This window comes from Schistocerca serialis, chromosome 8 (genome assembly GCF_023864345.2).
Source record: "Schistocerca serialis cubense isolate TAMUIC-IGC-003099 chromosome 8, iqSchSeri2.2, whole genome shotgun sequence".
Lineage (NCBI taxonomy): Eukaryota > Metazoa > Arthropoda > Insecta > Orthoptera > Acrididae > Schistocerca > Schistocerca serialis.
The window spans coordinates 235,214,553-235,236,312 of record NC_064645.1 but is presented as its reverse complement, the minus strand read 5'-3'; the positions used below and the strand labels follow the sequence as shown (position 1 = coordinate 235,236,312).

Sequence of the window (21,760 nt, the reverse complement as noted above, 5' to 3'; positions counted from 1 at the left end):
CCGAATGTCCTCTCCTTCCAAGGGCTTCTCCGCTTGCGCTGTTCGATGAGCTAGCGCACTTGTGCTGTGTCAAAAGCACGGATTTCGTTCGCCATTACAACTGCTGAACATCCGATTCGGTAAATCTTCGTTGATCCATTATGGACCGTGGGACAACGGCTGGCGTGTATTTCTTGACGCATCAATTTACCAACAGCCGTATGTATTGTAGAAATTTATTTTATAAACTTCTTATGTGCTACCAGTTTCGGCATTACATTGACGCCATCTTCAGGCCCCACACGTCATATTCGTAAAATCGCTATACACGGAAGGAGCCATATAACTGGATCCGTGTCGCCTGGCCACCAAGAGCTGTTGCATAACGATTTGATCCACGGATCCAGTTATATGGCTCCTTCCGTGTATAGCGATTTCACGACTATGACGTGTGGGGCCTGAAGATGGCATCAATGTAATGCCGAAACTGGTAGCACATAAGAAGTTTATAAAATAAATTTCTACAATACATACGGCTATTGGTAAATTATTGCATCAAGAAACCCGGTATATGGCCAATAACACCTGGTGAATACAATAATCATACGTCTGTGTATGGTGTATTAAAAGGCGATATAAGATGTTCTAGATGACCCGAGAGCGCCTTAGAGAAAGCAGGTGGTGAACGCGTGCGGCTTCAGCGATGTAACAACTCGCCATCACAGAGTCCGGAGATGCTGCTTCAGCGACGCGACGCAGCCGGTCGCTATCGACGTTACCCGACGGCCAAAAGGGATACTAATTGAACTTTCAAAAGTTGGCGTGGCGTTGCGTGTTTGTTCATGTAAACGGTTCCCATTCTATGAAGTCAGAAAATAGTTAGTTCCCCATTAGATCTCTTACCGATATTGTTAATCTTGGGGTAGGTCTAGGTCGGATATAGTACCGATCCACTGCGTGTTGCATAGAGGCACCACAATTGATATTTAAGGCTTGGGAGTGGTGAAGGAGTTTGGCTGGTGAAGCCAGTGTAGTATTTTGTGCAGTGAGACGGTGTGTCAACTTTATCGTTTAGGCCCCTGTTGATAGACGTAGCTGCGACTGTATTTTTCCTCCCAAGGCCGAGCTGCGGAATATATGTAGGTTCCGGGATTTTGAAGTAGTCGCGTATTAGACACTGCTTTGGCGAAACTGTGTTTTTGGGCGGTCGACTGATTTTCGTCCTGTGGGCAGTTCGGGAGGAAGGAGTGGTTATTTTGCTGTGATAGGTAAGTGTTAGCCGTATTAGAGAGAGAGAATTTCATTTGATGATTTTTTTTAGGGACTCGGTAAAACCTGATATCCTGTTTGTGTTGTATGATTAGTGGTTGCGGCTCACCCAGAGGTAATTGGGTTGCTAGCCGTTTTTGGGAGTGGTTTAGTAGTAAAAGCTTCGAATACATTTTTGGTTGTTGTTTGGATGCCACGACCGTACAGCGGATCTAGAATTTGCTCGTGTATATTAGAACTGTTTCACCTTGATAAGAGAGAGCGCACCAGTAGGCTCAGTTGGTAAGTGACGGGAATAGAAAGGAACCATTTACAAGCAATACATAACTGAACAAAAAACTTGGTTAGTAGAAGTGACGAGTCGCCTGATTTAATTTAAGGAACTTTAGTGGGTCGCGTTGTGCTAACGCCTGAAGAGGCCCAATTTCGTTTGAATTGTTAATTAAAGTTAAGACAAAAGAGGCGGTGGCGCCTAGGGTTTTTGCTATGTTTTTGTTTGTTATTGAATTTCCGTTTCTGTGGGGGTGAGGGGGAGGGGTAATCTTTGCTGGCACTCGATCACTTACGAGATTTGAACTCGTATTGGGATACCTAGCCCAAATAAAGACAAATTTTCTTGGGTCAAAAGAAACCTTTACGTGTGGTTACTTACTAGCTATTGATTGTAATTCATTGTGTTGTAATTGCAAGTTCAAGTGTCACCCTAAAAGTGACGTGTTTGAAGGATATTTAATTTCAAAGTGCAAGGGGAACATATTTTGGTTGAAATTGAGTGACGAATAATCTCTGAAAACAGTATTATTACGTAAAGGTGAATCAGTAGAAACTCTTACAAAACGATGAAAGCAAAGATTTAAGTTTCAGAGAAATTACTAGCTTCTTGCATAACATAATCTCTAGTTGGTATTAGGACGTTTTGGTTTCAGTGAAAATAACTTAATTGCGTTGGTACCCGCAAACTACACAAGAGTCCGATACTAATAAAAGCTAAGAAAAGTTATAAGTGAGTGAAAATCAGAACTGAAGTTATTTGAAGTTGTTAGGAAAAGTCAGCGATCATACTCACAAAGTTTTAGTGTATAATCTGTGGAATACATTACGTATCATTATTTACGTAGCAACGTTAGACTACACAGAGAGAAATAGAATTATGGTTTCAATAATCTTTATCCAGATATAAACGCTGTGCAAATACGAGTTTAATATGAATCGGTCTTTGCACTCACTTCATATTTGAGATGAATGTTAAAAGTTATTAAAAGATTACCAGGCGGTTCCAGAGACATCGTTCTGCTTAGAAGGAAGTTGTTGCTTGTGAGGACAATTTCAAGCTGGATTTACAATTTAGCTTGACATAATATAAACAGGTATCGTACTGAAATAATTGTGATGTCTTGCTTTGGACGATAGGGAAATAACGTGTTTTGTCACTGTATTCTGCTAGTTTCGTCACTGACGGTAGATACCTATTTTCAGTGTCATTTGGATGTATCGGTGTATCTATTTGTTGTGTAGTAGCATTGCTGTACGACCTCGAATTTTGCGTATAATGAAAATGCTGTTTGTTATAATCTATCATTTGAGTCTGCTGTCTCGTCAGTGTTTATTAACGTTGCAGTTGCTAACCACCAAAGTTTAGAAAACATGGCCACCATCACTTGACTGCGCTTAATTCCTGGATGTTGGTGTGAGTCTTTATCCTAGCTAGTCAGATAACTGAAGATGATCGTGAAATATGTGTCTGTAGTGGCATTAACTGGTTCTTTAACTGAAATTTCGTCAGTATTTTTCTGTGGAAGGGGCATGGTGCTATTATTCCGCTTTCTACTTCACAATCGCATCACCAACAATCCACTTGGGCGGAATTAGAAGGGTTTAAATATTCCAGATTGATTTGTTACTCAGGTGATAGCCAATGAATAGTCCACGTTCGAAGTCACTGAGCTTTCCTGACCGACTCATTGTGGTTACTTCTTTTGTACTGACAATACAATACCCGCCGTCCCTTTTTATACTGGCAGATCTGCCTCTAGTGACATCTAGTGGTCAGTGCCACTTTACGTAATGAAGGTTTTTGATCAGGTGATGTGGGCTGGAACTTGAAAGAATCCCAGTGAACTGACCTATGGGAATACGAGGGACATAAATCGTTGTACAGATCTTATGCACCTAGACTAACGCACTAAGAACTGTGATGGGGACCCATGCTGTGAATTTAAGGAACGTTGGCAGTCGACAGTAAAAAATTAAAATAGATATACTAGGTGTCATAATTATAAATACAGGGGCAGAGATGAGCATTCTCTTCTCCGAACCATTCCAAGAAATCACAGAACAAAAAGCGTCCTTTCTGTGAGTGAGTGAGTGGAATAAAAATGATTAGCGCAGTTGGCGCGACGTCAAAACCAGTGAAACCACAGGACCGTTTATAAATGCACTTTAGTGAGTTTGTCGCTGAGCACATCTTTTGGATCGCGGACGACCACATCGGAAAACGATTCTAGAGTTTCTTCAGAGCCTTGAAGTATGCCTCTGAATAGATAGAACGATACCATCACTATCCCAGAAGGCCGTCATCATGAATTTGTCAGCAGAGGGAGATGCCTTATGTTTGCATGTGGTGACACTCCAGTGACAGCCTTTCTGTCTTCGGTTGAAAGTGATAAGTCCAGGGTGCGGCAACTGTAATGATCCGTGACAAAACCAGTGAAACCACAGGACTGTTTATAAATGCACTTTAGTGAGTTTGTCGCTGAGCACATTGAAAGGTCTCTGTTGGATTCCTTTCATGTTTGATTTCTTAAATCTGTTGTCATTTATGGAATAAATTCCTCTTCTAAATTTACTGTGGCGTTTCTGACTATCTGGGAGGAGACTGAGTAGTGGAACGTGTTACTTTTACACGTAAACAAGGACGATCTGTCACACTACTACACTTTAAAACACAGTTTATATGTAATTCATGTCACACAGTCTCATACGGATCCTACATCCGCTTTCTGTTATATACTGTATATGATAAGATACTGTCATCCCCCTTCCCTTCTGTGTGAGAGGATGAATGATCAAATGTGTTTGTAGTTGCATGCTTGAGGGTAGCAGACAAGCCTGTCTGCTAGAGAATAGTAGGACCAACGTCGGAACAGGTAGCTACGCTTCCTAAAAGCAAAGAGGTTTCTATCCTTAGTATGGTTCTGTCCGTCCGTTGTCATGTTGGTATAGGAAGCTGCCCCTCTGGCCACTTCCGTTTGTCTTTGTGAGCCACCCTCAGGAAGCACGCTCGGCAGTAGGGAGTTGCTGTGGGACCGTGGCGAGCGTCTGAAGTGGTAAGATCTCCGGCTAAGCGCGTGTCTGCTAAGTCCATAGGACAATGGATTTGTTAAGTTCAGCCTAACTGAAAATTTAATCATCTTTATTTCGGGTTTAACTCTAAAATATCTAAGGTTATCTTAAATTGCAGCGTACTGTAATTCTCGTGTGAAGTTCATAGTATTTTCCGGTTGTTGCTTTGTTACTACTTTGTGAGTAAAGTGGAACCACGTGTTGATCAGTAACTCTAACTAAGATCAATCTTAAATGCGAATGCTTGTGTGATTATAACGTCTCGTCTTGACAATATTTTCAATATAGCAACTTTTCTTTATGTTCAACCCACGTGGGGTGTACTTTGCGAGACCAGTACCACGTGCTTATATAACTGTTTGACCCGTCAGGTTAACAGTAAGACGTTAATAACCAGTTCGAGGTTTTTCTTTTGTAATTTGCTTTTCGATCTAATTTATTTTAATTATCAAAATTATTGTGGAGTTATACGCTTTGTGTAAACCAAGTTGACCACGTGAAGCATGTGGTGTAATCATCAAAGTAGCCCTCAGCTATTCTTTTCGGGAAGATTTCACAAAGAGTTAATATGAATTTAGTATACCAGTGTGTGGTAATTACATGACGGACAGGATTGTGCTACGAACGTAATTTCTTTGGGTGAAAATTTGAATCTGTTGGTAGTGGTTAATTTTCTCTTGGATATGTTTCAATGTTCTTTGTGTGTTGTTTTATGAATGCAGTGTTGTATGCAGACTCCCAATCTTGGCTCCATATTTGATGTGTTCCGTAAGATTTTCACAATCCTAAATAAGGCACCAGCTTGTTACGAGTAGAATTTAATATGCTGAAATTTCAGTGACTAATCTTAAAAATAAATTTCCAAATATAAACTGATTTCTTTCTTGTTATTTAAATTCTCCTTTTTATATATATATTACCGGTTGTGGTATGACTATTAAAAGATTATCATTAATGTTAGTCTGTTTGGGAATTTGGTAAACTTAGACTAGATACCTGATGAAACAGTTGCTTAGTAATACAAGATTAACCTCCCCAGACAGCTCACAGCTTTTAACCCGCTTTTATTCTACTATTAGCACCCGATTTCAGCATAGCAAATTACTGTAGCAATATTACAACATCTTTTGGATCGCGGACGACCACATCGGAAAACGATTCTAGAGTTTCTTCAGAGCCTTGAAGTATGCCTCTGAATAGATAGAATGATACCATCACTATCCCAGAAGGCCGTCATCATGAATTTGTCAGCAGAGGGAGATGCCTTATGTTTGCATGTGGTGACGCTCCAGTGACAGCCTTTCTGTCTTCGGTTGAAAGTGATAAGTCCAGGGTGCGGCAACTGTAATGATCCGTGACAAAAGACACTCTCCATTGCCCTCAAACTGCTCCAACAGTTCAGTTAAAATGGCACTTCTTTGAATGATGTGGTCTGTTGAGACCATTCATAGAACGCATCTTGAGCACAACTTCGAATATTACATAGTCTCCATAACTGACACATACACTCCTGGAAATTGAAATAAGAACACCGTGAATTCATTGTCCCAGGAAGGGGAAACTTTATTGACACATTCCTGGGGTCAGATACATCACATGATCACACTGACAGAACCACAGGCACATAGACACAGGCAACAGAGCATGCACAATGTCGGCACTAGTACAGTGTATATCCACCTTTCGCAGCAATGCAGGCTGCTATTCTCCCATGGAGACGATCGTAGAGATGCTGGATGTAGTCCTGTGGAACGGCTTGCCATGCCATTTCCACCTGGCGCCTCAGTTGGACCAGCGTTCGTGCTGGACGTGCAGACCGCGTGAGACGACGCTTCATCCAGTCCCAAACATGCTCAATGGGGGACAGATCCGGAGATCTTGCTGGCCAGGGTAGTTGACTTACACCTTCTAGAGCACGTTGGGTGGCACGGGATACATGCGGACGTGCATTGTCCTGTTGGAACAGCAAGTTCCCTTGCCGGTCTAGGAATGGTAGAACGATGGGTTCGATGACGGTTTGGATGTACCGTGCATTATTCAGTGTCCCCTCGACGATCACCAGTGGTGTACGGCCAGTGTAGGAGATCGCTCCCCACACCATGATGCCGGGTGTTGGCCCTGTGTGCGTCGGTCGTATGCAGTCCTGATTGTGGCGCTCACCTGCACGGCGCCAAACACGCATACGACCATCATTGGCACCAAGGCAGAAGCGACTCTCATCGCTGAAGACGACACGTCTCCATTCATCCCTCCATTCACGCCTGTCGCGACACCACTGGAGGCGGGCTGCACGATGTTGGGGCGTGAGCGGAAGACGGCCTAACGGTGTGCGGGACCGTAGCCCAGCTTCATGGAGACGGTTGCGAATGGTCCTCGCCGATACCCCAGGAGCAACAGTGTCCCTAATTTGCTGGGAAGTGGCGGTGCGGTCCCCTACGGGACTGCGTAGGATCCTACGGTCTTGGCGTGCATCCGTGCGTCGCTGCGGTCCGGTCCCAGGTCGACGGGCACGTGCACCTTCCGCCGACCACTGGCTACAACATCGATGTACTGTGGAGACCTCACGCCCCACGTGTTGAGCAATTCGGCGGTACGTCCACCCGGCCTCCCGCATGCCCACTATACGCCCTCGCTCAAAGTCCGTCAGCTGCACATACGGTTCACGTCCACGCTGTCGCGGCATGCTACCAGTGTTAAAGACTGCGATGGAGCTCCGTATGCCACGGCAAACTGGCTGACACTGACGGCGGCGGTGCACAAATGCTGCGCAGCTAGCGCCATTCGACGGCCAACACCGCGGTTCCTGGTGTGTCCGCTGTGCCGTGCGTGTGATCATTGCTTGTACAGCCCTCTCGCAGTGTCCGGAGCAAGTATGGTGGGTCTGACACACCGGTGTCAATGTGTTCTTTTTTCCATTTCCAGGAGTGTATTTCCAATGATCATTGATAGCTGTAGACCCAAACATCCAGTTGTGATGCGTAGGTCCGCACAAATAATAGCATGCGCGCTATTCGCCGTATCGGGAGCAGTGATTGTGATGGGTCATACCTAACGTGGAGCTCATATTCTGCACTTCCTGGCGCTTTAACACACTTTATCCAGCGCGCAGCTGCATGCAACCACACACTGTACACATACGTTTATGGATGTTCACCACGGTTTCTTTATCCGCAATCAAGATTTTAACTGCGTCACGTTGCTTGTAACGAGTTCATGCATAGGCGCCATTATGATGGCTCTGCCATCTGTAGTAATTGTTCAAAATTTCTCACACATGCAGAGGAAACATCAAATTTGAAGTGCCTATTAGGATGTTTCCCTATATACGGATTGCTTCAGCTGCCGCTACTGAGAGATTTTATGCAACCTGCAGCTCCTTCTAATACCACTTATAACAATTTCATATTCTCATGCTCGCTACGTGCCATCTACACTGATAAGCCGAAACATTATGACTACTGCCCACCGTGAGATTGGATGTAAAAAAAAAAAGTAAGCAGAGCAGACTCGGACGGGGATCATCCTAGCGAAGACATGGCCTGCAAACGGGGAAATCCATTGAGATAAGCGACTTTGACAAAGGGCAGATTATTATTACGCAGAGCCTGTGTGAGCACTGCGCGCTGGCTGCACGGCCAGAGTAGTGCTCCTCTGGTCAGAGACGCTGAGCTGAGTGTCTTTGACTGGAAGACTATTTAAGCGCGCCCGGCGTGTCGGTTACTTCGAGTCCTCCAACTTTGCTACCGCGGTGGTGCGACGATACTCTGCGAGATGGCGTGTCACGCGGCTGGCTGTTAGAGATCCTGTATACAGGGAGAGCGGCCATAGGTGAAGTTGCCCGTGATTGGTTGATTAGCTTTGGCGCCATTTTTCTGCCAAGCGTCTCTCGCGCTTCCTATGTTCGCCGTGCATTTGAGTTGAATTGAAGTTCTGAGGACTTTTGGAAACGATTAAAAGGTATTTGAATTATTGAGAGACTTGTTATGCGTTGTGCATGCATATTCGATTTAGTTGTATATCGTTTTTAGTATGTAATTAGCGTTTGCGTGCATACTGGTAGCATCACAAGCTTTTCTGAAGCAAATATCTGACAGTCCTTGCTAGAAACGGAAAGTTCCTGTAATTGTTGTACCATGCTCATTCGACTTTATAGCGTCAAACTTTATTTCGTTCCGAAACAGAACACTAGACATTATTTTCTTTTCAGTATTATTGCCTGACTGTTGACGCAGGCAAGTTGTGGGCACTTTTTCCGCAGTTGTAGTTGCTGAAACGTTATTCGTAGTAAATAATTGTGGGTACTCTTGAAGACAGTTTTTAATAGGCCTACTTACTGTGGGGTAGAAGGGATACGGTAGTTTTCTTGTTATATTTGGTCGTTATTACAGTACCCTACATTTAACATTAACTGATTTTTGTAATCTTTTTCGCTAGTTATCTACGAGAGGTATTCAGCATGTATACAGGGTGTTACAAAAAGGTACGGCCAAACTTTCAGGAAAAATTCCTCACACACAAATAAAGAAAAGATGTTATGTGGACATGTGTCCGGAAACGCTTAATTTCCATGTTAGAGCTTATTTTGATTTCGTCGTATGTACTGTACTTCCTCGATTCACCACCATGATTTCATACGGGATACTCTACCTGTGCTGCTAGAACACGTGCCTTTACAAGTACGACACAACATGTGGTTCATGCACGATGGAGCTCCTGCACATTTCAGTCGAAGTGTTCGTACGCTTCTCAGCAACAGATTCGGTGACCGATGGATTGGTAGAGACGGACCAATTCCATGGCCTCCACGCTCTCCTGACCTCAACCCTCTTGACTTTCATTTATGGGGGCATTTGAAAGCTCTTGTCTACGCAACCCCCTTACCAAGCGTAGAAACTCTTCGTGCTCGTATTGTGGACGGCTGTGATACAATACACCATTCTCCAGGGCTGCATCAGCGCATCAGGGATTCCATGCGACGGAGGGTGGATGCATGTATCCTCACTAAAGGAGGACATTTTGAACATTTCCTGTAACAAAGTGTTTGCAGTCACGCTGGCACGTTCTGTTGCTGTGTGTTTCCATTCCATGATTAATGTGATTTGAATAGAAGTAATAAAATGAGCTCTAATATGGAAAGTAAGCGTTTCCGGACACATGTCCACATAACATATTTTCTTTCTTTGTGTGTGAGGAATGTTTCCTGAAAGTTTGGCCGTACCTTTTTGTAACACCCTGTATATAAGACGTCATAAGAAGTACTAATACGTCTCACACTTTTTGCATGTCACAAGTAAACAACTGCTTACGACTTTCATTCATCTGACGTAATACAGGTACGTTAAATCTTTAGTGTTCTGCACTTCCGATACAAAACAAATGCTATACACTATATTTTTTTATTTGCGTTACTTTCACTGGAATATGTCTAGTAAACGAACTTTAAAGGAGATAAATGCAAGTAACGAATAATTTTTGCAGCCACTGTATCAAATTTTCCTGTGCTGTACGTAGTAGGCTACTATGAGTATATTATAGCTGTAAAGAAAGGCATTTAACGAATGATTTCGCCATATTGTCTTGTGCTTTTGATTCGGTGAGTGTGTACTCCACTACTGGCCACTCAAGAGTCCCGCCCGCAGTTTGGCAGAAAAATGGCCGCCGTATCGTCCGGTTGGCCACTCTCTCCCTATACAGGCTCTCTACTACCTCTAGAGTGAGAGAGCGGGCGGGCGGTGCTGTGAGGGGCTAGTTGTCCACTGTGAGTGGCCAGAGCCGGCGTAGTCGCTGAGCACGAGTCCGACGAGAGTACTTTACCGCAGTCCGAGGCGCCAGTTTGCACTGGTGTTCACAAACAGCGGTCAGCGTTTGTTAGTTTGGTTGGTTTGATAGCTGAAAGACTGTTTAAAGTATTAGTGTATCCCACAGCCTGGTTACAGTAAAAGTAGGAGTCCTAGTTACGCTGTTATATTCAATTCTGCAGCAGGATTGCACTACTTAGCATATATATGTTATGAAACAGCTGGTTGGTCTAAATGATCTGATATTTGTAATTTGATGACGTTTTAAGGTTCAAGTTTCTTTCGCTGTTACGAACTGTCTGAACTTCAGTTGGCTGTAATTTAGTATGGTGTTCATATTCGAAGAACTACCATGTGCTGTTGTTTTTTTACTGTACATTAGATATTTTGTGCCTTAAACACAGTTCCTTTTACTCATCTGTTACATAAAGATTATCTGGGTGGATGATCTCCGAATTATTTACAATACTGGTACGATTAAGTGGACTGAGCCTATTGCTTCTTGTAAACCAAGGAGGTGTTGGTAAATAGCTGTTAATTTCCTGAGTGCGTTTGATTTTTTTTTTTCTTTTTAGCAACTGACAACCTGTTTACACTGCTGTTGATTGGAAATTGTTTCATGAAGTCAAGTGCTCTTGATTGCACTGGTCAAATAATTACACTACTGGCCATTAAAATTGCTACACCAAGAAGAGATGCAGATGATAAACGGGTATTCATTGGACAAATATATTATACTAGAACTGACATGTGATTACATTTTCACGCAATTTGGGTGCACAGATCATCAGTACTCAGAACAACCACCTCTGGCCGTAATAACGGCCTTGATACGCCTGGGCATTGAGTCAAACAGAGCTTGGATGGCGTTTACAGGTACAGCTGCCCATGCAGCTTCAACACGATACCACAGTTCATCAAGAGTAGTGGTTGAAATCAAATGGCTCTGAGCACTATGCGACTCAACTTCTGAGGTCATCAGTCGCCTATAACTTAGAACTAATTAAACCTAACTAACCTAAGGACATCACATACATTCATGCCCGAGGCAGAATTCGAACCTGCGACCGTAGCGGTCGCGCGGTTCCTGACTGTAGCGCCTAGGGGACTCGGCTCCTCAAGAGTAGTGACTGGCGTTTTGTGACAAGCCGGTTGCTCGGCCACCATTGACCAGACGTTTTCAATTGGTGAGAGATCTGGAGAATGTGCTAGCCAGGGCAGCAGTCGAACATTTTCTGTATCCAGAAAGGCCCGTACAGGACCTGCAACATGTGGCCGTTCATTATTCTGCTGAAATGTAGGGTTTCACAGGGATCGAATGAAGGGTAGAGCCACGGGTCGTAACACATCTGAAATGTAACGTACACTGTTCAAAGTGCCGTCAATGCGAACAAGAGGTGACCGAGACGTGTAACCAATGGCACCCCATACTATCACGCCGGGTGATACGCCAGTATGGCGGTGACGAGTACACCCTTCCAATGTGCGTTCACCGCGATGTCGCCAAACACGGGTGCGACCGTCATGATGCTGTAAACAGAACCTTCGTTTATCCGAAAAAATGACTTTTTACCGCTCCTGCACCCAGATTCGTCGTTGAGTACACCATCGTAGGCGCTCCTGTCTGTGATGCAGCGTCAAGGGTAACCGCAGCCATGGTCTCCGAGCTGATAGTCCATGCTGCTGCAAACGTCGTCGAACTGTTCGTGCAGATGGTTGTTGTCTTGGAAACGTCCCCATCTGTTGACTCAGGGATCGAGACGTGGCTGCAAGATCCGTTACAGCCATGCGGGCCGGCCGTAGTGGCCGAGCGGTTCTAGGCGCTTCAGTCCGGAACCGCGCGACCGCTACGGTCGCAGGTTCGAATCCTGCCTCGGACATGGATGTGTGTGATGTCCTTAAGTTAGTTAGGTTTAAGTTATTCTAAGTTCTAGGGGACTGATGACCTCAGATGTTAAGTCCCATAGTGCTCAGAGCCATTTGGACCATCTTTGAACAGCCATGCGGATAAGATGCCTGTCATCTCCACTGCTAGTGATACGAGGCCGTTGGGATCCAGCACGGCGTTCCGTATTACCCTCCTGACCCACCGATTCCATATTCTGCTAACAGTCATTGGATCTCGACAAACGCGAGCAGCAATGTCGCGATACGATAAACTACAATCGCGATAGGCTGCAATCCGACCTTTACCAAAGTCGAAAACGTCATGGTACGCATTTCTCCTCCTTACACGAGGCATCACAACAACGTTTCACCAGGCAATGCCTATCAACTGCTGTTTGTGTATGAGAAATCGGTTGGAAACCTTCCTCATGTCAGCACGTTGTAGGTGTCGCCACCGGCGCCAACCTTGTGTGAACGCTCTGAAAAGCGTATCATTTGCATATCACAGCATCCTCTTCCTGTCGGTTAAATTTCGCGTCTGTAGCACGTCATCTGCGTGGTGCAGCAATTTTAATGGCCAGTAGTGTAGATTTAGATTAGATGGGTGTATGATCACTGAATTATTTACAATATTAGTACGGTAGAGCGGGCTTCATGTAAACCGTGGAGGTGTTTGTGAAATAGCTGTTAATTTCTTGAGTGCGTTCGAAACTGTTTACACTGCTGCTGATCGGGAATTGTTTCATGAAGCCCAGTGCGCTTGCTCGCATTGGTCAAATGATTACTTCTCACCTGAAGTTTCTGAAAGTCACTCAAATTGTTGGTTTGTTAAGTTTGTATGAGAGGGAGCAATCATCTAATGGCTTAATTTACAGACGGCTACATTAAAAGGTTAAAATTAACTGGGTTTGTGGCTTTTAAAGCCAAGGGATAATTCGAATACTTGCATTTCATTCCAAAATTTCTGTGTATCTATGTGTGTGTGTGTGGGGGGGGGGGGGGGGGGAGGTAGTATGTATGTTTGTTGCCGTTATTAAACATCTCAATTAAGCGCTGTGACTCCTTGTCTGTGACTGGTCCTAATAAGTTTATGTTAAGGTATCGTAAGTTATACTATGCAGAAGCGAAAAGAGGTGGGCTATTGTAAAGAGAAAGGCCAGCAAGTGCACTGAAGCACCTACCGTTTGTGAAACTAATACCAATATTGCGGCCCGTAACCCTCCCTCCCCACCCCCCGCCTCTAAGTACTATTGTTTATGCCTTCGTTGTCAATGGAATCGCAATGATTGTGTCTGTTGTTTAGTTGATGTCCTGAGTGATCTCTCGGTCCAGCCGTTTGTTAAATTGTGGGTTGCAGTTATTTATTTTAAGGAGAAAAATCATACTTGAAGATTCTTGGAATTCTTTGTACATATTGTTTATGATCGATATTATTTTATTGTCAGTGATCGTAATTGTAAGGTTAAGAATGTTCTTTAATACAGGTAATCAGTTTGTTTAAAGTTTTCTGAACTGACCATCTGTGTTCAAGTGTTCAAAAGTTTTGAAGTGACTAACAATAAATCTGTTTACAAGATATGTTTATGAAGTGGCTCCGTACCTTACCACTCCCCTACCGCTCCTACCATTTCACTATTGGTTTCTCTGCTGAAAGAGCACAATGATGGCGCACGTACAAGTGTTTCGGAGCACACCGTTCATGGTACATAGTTGTAAATGGAGTTACGCAACAGATCACCCCTACGTGTTCACATGTTGAGCCAACGATATCGTCAATTACGATTGCAGTGGGTGCGGAACCGTCGTGATTCGACCTTCGATCAATGGAAACGTGTCAGATCTTCCGGTGAATCACATTTTTGCTACAATAGGTCGATGGTCATCTCCACAAACGCCGCCATCGAGGTGAACGGCGGCTCTAAATGTACAGCGAGGCTCTGACGCAGGATGTTGGGAGGAGTATTATCCTATGGGAGACATTCTCCTGCACTTGCATGGGACCTATGGTAGTAATCGAAGACATACTGACAGCTGTGAACCACCTACATCCCTCCTCGCTTGACGTCTTCCCCGACGACGATGACATCTTTCAGTAGTGTAATTGTCCGTGTCTAGGACCCAGAACCGACTACAGTGGTTTGAGGAGCATTGTAGCGAACTCACGTTGCTGTCTCGACGAATAAATTCGCGTGATGTAAATCCTATCGAACCCTTCTGGATCTCTATCGCGCTATCACCGCGAACGAGGACCAGCGGCGCGTTATTTACTCGAATTACTTGACCTGTGTGTTGAAATCTAATGCCACATACCTCCCGAAAAACACCAACAAACTGTCGGGCAACTGATACGCAGAATCAGTGGTGTATTTCGTTCCTAAGACGAACAAGCGAACTGTGAAACAGGTGGTCATAATGTTTTGGGTCATCAGTGTATTAGTCCTACAGAAAAAACCAACAGGACCTTTTCGTAAGAAATTTAATGTAGTTAAATTTTGTACTGGGCTACGGTTCCAGAAGAGGAAGTAGTTTTCGAATGATTCAAGAAAAACATACAAAAGCGACTTTCAAACGCGTTTTTCTTGAATGTCTCTGTGGTGTGCGTACTGTAAGACCTTCAGTACACACACCATCAGATTATTTGACTTGTCACTCTAACGAAGTAGGCGAGTGTCAGCAATATGTCTCGTGATCTTATCCTGGCGTGTTTATCTTCTGCCGTTAGGTCAGACGATAGAAATGCCATTTGCATGCTTAGAGTAGCAGATTGACGGTGACCAACGTTAAACAGAACTTGATTAATTTTCACACACATTTATTAAAATAATAAAAATTATACATTACGTAACTTGATTCTGGATGCTATTTACAATTGACAATCTGAAGTTCCTTTGGTCTTGGTACGTTAATCTTATTCTCACATATCTCTGATACTTGACAAAGTGTCTATACATTTATCTTCATGGCTATGTACAGGAATATGATAATCTTATTAGGCGCAAACTGAAACTTGACTATAGACTGGTACAGACAAATGTAGACTGGTACAGACAGGTGCAGATAAATGCAGACTGGTGCAGGCAAATGCAGACTGACTAATCGGAGGTCTGTACACTCGTTGTAATACCTCGAGCATTCAGGTATCACTGCGCGAGTATGATCCACGAGGAGAAAAGGTTCTACGTAAGCAGCAATCTCATTGGCTGCGTTACATATTAATACGCGGATCGGCGGAAGCAGAATTTAGTCCATCTCTAAGACAGCGCCATCTCGTAGTGCGGAGACGGACGAGCGCTGCACCTGCGCTGTTGTGCTTAGCGGGGCGCGCTCTAGTGGGAAAGTTGTGTACGCGCTGACTACGCGGAACTATGTACACAGCAGTCTCGAAAACTGTGTCCTCTAGAGAAATCGTATCCCAGTACAAACTTTTACTAGATGAAATTTTCTGCAAAAAGGTTATGTTCATTCTTATGTGTGTCTAATGGCTTGCACATAGCAAGAGAATATGAAAATGTTGTGCGTGTTTCTGAAGGCATTGCAAGCTGCATAAAATGAGTAGGCGCCGACGAATTACCCTGTATATCAATGACTGTAAAACATAATTTGGGGCATTGTTTATTGAACACTAGCAGTCGTATTTGTTGTGGGGCAGTAACAAATTGTGACCCCCCACAAATTGTTCAAATGTGTGTGAAATCTTATGGGACTTAACTGCTGAGGTCATCAGTCCCTAAGCTTACACACTACTTAACCTAAATTATGCTAGGGACAAACACACACACCCATGCCCGAGGGAGGACTCGAACCTCCACCGGGACCAGCCGCACAGTCCATGACTGCAGTGCCTGAGACCGCTCGGATAATCCCGTGCGGCGCCCCCCTCCCCCCCCTCCCCACCTCCCGTTGCCCACTCACGCACACAACCAAACTCTCGATCCGATCCCGCCAGCGAGGAGTGATGCATGGCCTGTTTGTCAAGGGAACTTGCACTCACCGCGTCTATGTCAGGAGCTTCATCGTTGACGTCGATGATGGTGACGAGCAGCTCAGCGTATGCACGGTGGTCAGCCAGATCAGTGGCCGTCAGCTGCAGTGTCAGCTCCGGAGTGGTCTCGTAGTCCAGTGTTCGCTTCACGGTCACCTCTCCACTGAGTTCGTCCACCTGCAGCTGGGTCGATGGGACCATCCTGTAACTGTAACGAAACCAAATCGTCGTGACCACAGATAGAAATTCCATGCAGATGTAAGTGACACCTGTAGCTTGGTGCCCAAAGATACACTCACGTTCAGAAAAAGCGGAACATCTTGAACGAACAGAGATAGGAAATTCATATTCACAGATCACGTACATGTTCCTACTCTGTAGGAATCAGCATGGGTTTCGAAAAAGACGGTCATGTGAAACCCAGCTCGCGCTATTCGTCCATGAGACTCAGAGGGCCATAGACACGGGTTCACAGGTAGATGCCGTGTTTCTTGACTTCCGCAAGGCGTTCGATACTGTTCCCCACAGTCGTTTAATGAACAAAGTAAGAGCACATGGACTATCAGACCAATTGTGTGATTGGATTGAGGAGTTCCTAGATAACAGAACGCAGCATGTCCTTCTCAATGGAGAGAAGTCTTCCGAAGTAAGAGTGATTTCAGGTGTGCCGCAGGGGAGTGTCATAGGACCGTTGCTATTCACAATATACATAAATGACCTGGTGGATGACATCGGAAGTTCACTGAGGCTTTTTGCAGATGATGCTGTGGTGTATCGAGAGGTTGTAAGAATGGAAGATTGTACTGAAATGCAGGAGGATCTCCAGCGAATTGACGCATGGTGCAGGGAATGGCAATTGAATCTCAATGTAGACAAGTGTAATGTGCTGCGAATATATAGAATGATAGATCCCTTATCACTTAGCTACAAAATAGCAGGTCAGCAACTGGAAGCAGTTAATTCCATAAATTATCTGGGAGTACGGATTAGGGGTGATTTAAAATGGAATGATCATATAAAGTTGATCGTCGGTAAAGCAGATGCCAGACTGAGATTCATTGGAAGAATCCTAAGGAAATGCAATCCGAAAACAAAGGAAGTAAGTTACAGTACGCTTGTTTGCCCACGGCTTGAATACTGCTCAGCAGTGTGGGATCGGTACCAGATAGAGAAGATCCAACGGAGAGCAGCGCGCCTCGTTACAGGATCATTTAGTAATCGCGAAAGCGTTACGGAGATGATGATAAACTCCAGTGGAAGACTCTGCAGGAGAGACGCTCAGTAGCTCGGTACGGGCTTTTGTTAAAGTTTCGAGAGCATACCTTCACCGAAGAGTCAAGCAGTATATTGCTTCCTCCTACGTATGTCTCGCAAAGAGACCATGAGGATAAAATCAGAGAGATTAGAGCCCACACAGAAGCATACCGACAATCCTTCTTTCCACGAACAATACGAGACTGGAATAGAAGGGAGAACCGATAGAGGTACTCAGGGTACCCTCTGCCACACACCATCAGGTGGCTTGCGGAGTATGTATGTAGATGTAGATTAGCATTCCAGTCACCTCGATTCAGCATGTGTTCTGTTTGTTGCCTAGCTGGCACAAGGTCCTTGATAACTTGTTGCCTGCTTGATGGCACCGACGCGTATAAGGTGCGAATGGCGTCCTGGGAAATAGTCATCCATGCTGCATTCATCTGATTCCAAAGTTCATCTGTGGTGGTTGGCACTGGGTTACAGTACAGCACCCATCGGTTCAACAATACCCCTGCCAATTTAGAATGACGACAAGTCTCGTGGCATGGCGGGCCATGGCAAGAGGCAGACATCCTGTGACACCTAGAAGCAGCAGCAAATAATCGTGGTCTTGCTGAAACATGGCGTCTGGGGTGCGGGGCAGCGAGTGTGTGCCTACGGGTCGCAGGATGTCGTTCATGTAGGTCACAATGGTCGCAGTGGTATGGACACGAAACAGATGTGGTTTTTGGTTGTACCCGGTAGCACCTCAGACCATAAAGCCTCGATATGGCGCTGTATGTCTCGTGCAAATGTAGTCACTGTGATGCCGCTCCCCCTGTCCGCGGCGAACCAAAATGTGGCCATCGTTTTCAAACAAACAGAACGCGGTTTCGTCCGAAAATTCTGTCTGACACCATTGCTGTCTGGCATGTCTCCGCACGTTCGTCAAAGACAGTCGGAGAAGTCATAATACGAGTAAACGGCGGCGGACTGTCACCCCTGACAGTGTACAATGTGTTACACAGTTCTACTTCAGCGTCAAAGCGGAGAAGGACACAGATCTGACCTGCAATCCCATTCGCATGAGATGTCGATCTTCTCCGGAGGTGGTGAGAAGCGAGAAACTTAATTTCAGGATTGATGGTCACGTAGTAGATGAAGTTAAGGAATTCTCCTACCTAGACAGCAAGATAACCAATGACGGACGGAGCGAGGAGGACATCAAAAACAGAATAGTACTGGCGAAAAGCGCATTCCTGGGCAAGAGAAGTCTACTAGTATCAAATATAGGCCTTAATTTGAGGAAGAAATTTCTGAGAATGTATATTCGGAGAACAGCATTGTATGGTAGTGAAACATGGACTGTGGGGAAACCGGAACGGAAGAGAATCGAAGCATTTGTGATGCGGTGCAACAGAAGAACGTTGAAATTTGGTTGCACTGATAAAGTAACGAATGAGCAGGTTCTGCACACAATTGGAGAGGAAAGGAATGTAGGGAAAACACTGACAAGGAGAAAAGACAGGATGATAGGACATGTGTTTAAGTCATCGGGGAATGACTTCTATCGCACTAAAGGGAGCTGTAGAGGGCAGAAACTGTAGAGGAAGACAGAGATTGGCATACATTCAACAAATAATTGAGGACATAGGTTGAAAGTGCTACTCTGTGATGAAGAGGTTGACACAGGTGGACAGTTCGTGGCGGGTCGCATCAAATCAATCAGAAGACTGATGACTCAAAAAATAGGCAGTACCAATTTTTTTTCGACAAATTATTTACGCTGTAAAGAAATCATGAATGTCATGAAGAAATAACTGTTGGTCGTATTGCTTGCAATAACAGGAAAAGAACATGTAACAAAGCTGGCAGATTAGAATGCTCAACTTATAAAGAACTCTACAAAAGACAAATAAAAAAATGGAGTATGATGTCAGCAACAATGTTAACCAGCACACACCGAAACAAAAGCAGCGAGACAACACTCTTTGAGCATCTAAGAAGGGATATGAATACAAGTATCAACTAAAGAAACGTACAGACGTCCCCTCAGCAAAACACAGATATGAACACCAGCATCTCACCTCGCAGAACCAAACACAAATCACCAGCAACCAAAACAAGAGTGTGGCGATGTGCAGTAGCCTGGAGGCAACAACTTGGGCTGTTGCTAACCAAAGACACTCCAAAGGACATGAACCCCCTCAATAGTTGCAACATGTGCGAGAAAAGTATTTTACCCTAACACTTTACATCGACGAAGCGTGTTTCTACGGCGCCACGGACTACAATGTGGCGAGGCACACTAAACACGAACTTTTTCGGTTGCCAACAAACCAAACGGCGACCTTTCTTAGAGTAGAACAACTGGAAAAGGAAGCCGTGAGTAAAGAATACCTTAAAAACAACATACTACTAACAACAGAAGTACATAAAACTGACGACAGACATCCAAGATACGGTCACGCCCAGCAAGAACACGACCATGACGCAGTCCTAACTTAACAGAAATACATAACATTGACAACAGACGTCCGAGGCACGCCCAAGCCCATGCAGAACAGAATAATGACACAGGCATAAACCAGCACATCCGGACACACCGAAACAACATAAACGCAAATTAATTCTTCCATCGTTAGAGAATAGGCTACTGTATGGCGAAACAACAACTTCAGAAAAATATGAATGTAACACATGAAATTGTAAACCATATACACAGAATGTACGTTTCGTCTACGGTGGCAATACGCACGAAAAGAGAACTCACATGCAAGAAACAGTTAGCAACGAGAAACAAACGCAAATAGAAAACTTCAAACAACAGAAAGTGGCCACACACCATAAGGATACTAAAACCAACATGAACACACAAATACTCACACTGAAAAATCACAACAATCATCAACTGACGAGACGTCACATCACCAAAAACCGGAAGCTACATCAAGAGATAAACACCACGACCCAGTACATCAAACAGAGCTACACAACCATGAAGTAAGAAACAAAATAGACTGTGATGACATCGAAGAGAACTTACGCCTAAGTCGACTGGAAAGGAAAGGTATTTTTCAACTTGCACTAAGACTGGCAACAAGACTGAATCATCGATTGGGCGACACTCTCAGCCTTCAGTTGCAAGGTAATTTTTACTGGTTTACCTAGGTTTCGATTCCAGTAATGGAATCTTCTTCAGAACCTATAATTAAACCACATACGGACATATATTACTCACTGAAATGCATCATCAGTCTAATGACTGAATAATAAAGAAATCGTGATACTAAAAAAAAAAAAAAAAAAAAAAAAAAATATTTTGAGAGCCAAACACTGGCCATGTCACAGATTAAAAATTAAAACAATAAAGACGCATAATCATAAGATTATGTCTGTCAAAATTAAAACCATTAAGGCGAACGTAGACGGAGCTACGCTGGCCAGAAATAAGGACCACACGTGAGCGGCACGGAAACTAGGCGTCGCGAGCAGTTCCGCGGCGAGGCGCGGCCGCGGGCAAGCGCAAGCGCAAGCGCAGGCGCGAGAGACAAACTGTCTCAAAATTACTTAGAGCAAATATACATATAAACCAAATGTGACTGAAAGCCGTCCTACAAATGGACGAACCTACCTATTGGTACAGCAACATTAAACAATTTACCTGAAAACAAACTACAAAGCCAAGGTATAAAAAATTTTTTGACATTTAAATATTATAGTAAGAGGGCGAAGCCCCGCTACAGTAACTAAAAAATTAGTGTCGAAATCATGCCTCGCCGCGGAACTGCTCGCGACGCCTAGTTTCCGTGCCGCTCACGTGTGGTCCTTATTTCTGGCCAGCATAGCTCCGTCTACGTTCGCCTTAATGGTTTTAATTTTGACAGACGTAATCTTATGATTATGCGCCTTGATTGTTTTAATTTTTAATCTGTGACATGGCCAGTGTTTGGCTCTCAAAATAATTTAATTTTTTTTTAGTATCACGATTTCTTTATTATTCAAACATTTGATTGATGATGCATTTCAGTGAGTAATATATGTCCGTATGTGGTTTAATTATAGGTGCTGAAGAAGATTCCATTACTGGAATCGAAACCTAGGTAAACGAGTAAAAATTACCTTGCAACTGAAGGCTGAAAAAAATTGTTTATTTTCTGTACATTTCAGGTTGCTGACGCGCTGCATTATGTTAAAGATTTGTAAAACATACTTAAGACATTCCTGTGGAAATGGGGTGAACAAATTTAAGTATTCCACAACATCT

The 21,760-nt window shown here is 44.1% G+C and overlaps 1 protein-coding gene across 1 annotated transcript in view; it reads right to left on the bottom strand.

Annotated features, from left to right (window-relative positions):
* Positions 1 to 21,760, bottom strand: part of LOC126416943 (cadherin-23-like) — a 597,779-nt gene that overhangs the window by 263,457 nt on the left and 312,562 nt on the right. Inside the window, exon 12 of the mRNA XM_050084822.1 lies at positions 16,267 to 16,465. Within this exon, the coding sequence (XP_049940779.1) occupies positions 16,267 to 16,465 (199 nt within the window). The remainder of the gene's footprint in view (positions 1 to 16,266; positions 16,466 to 21,760) is intronic.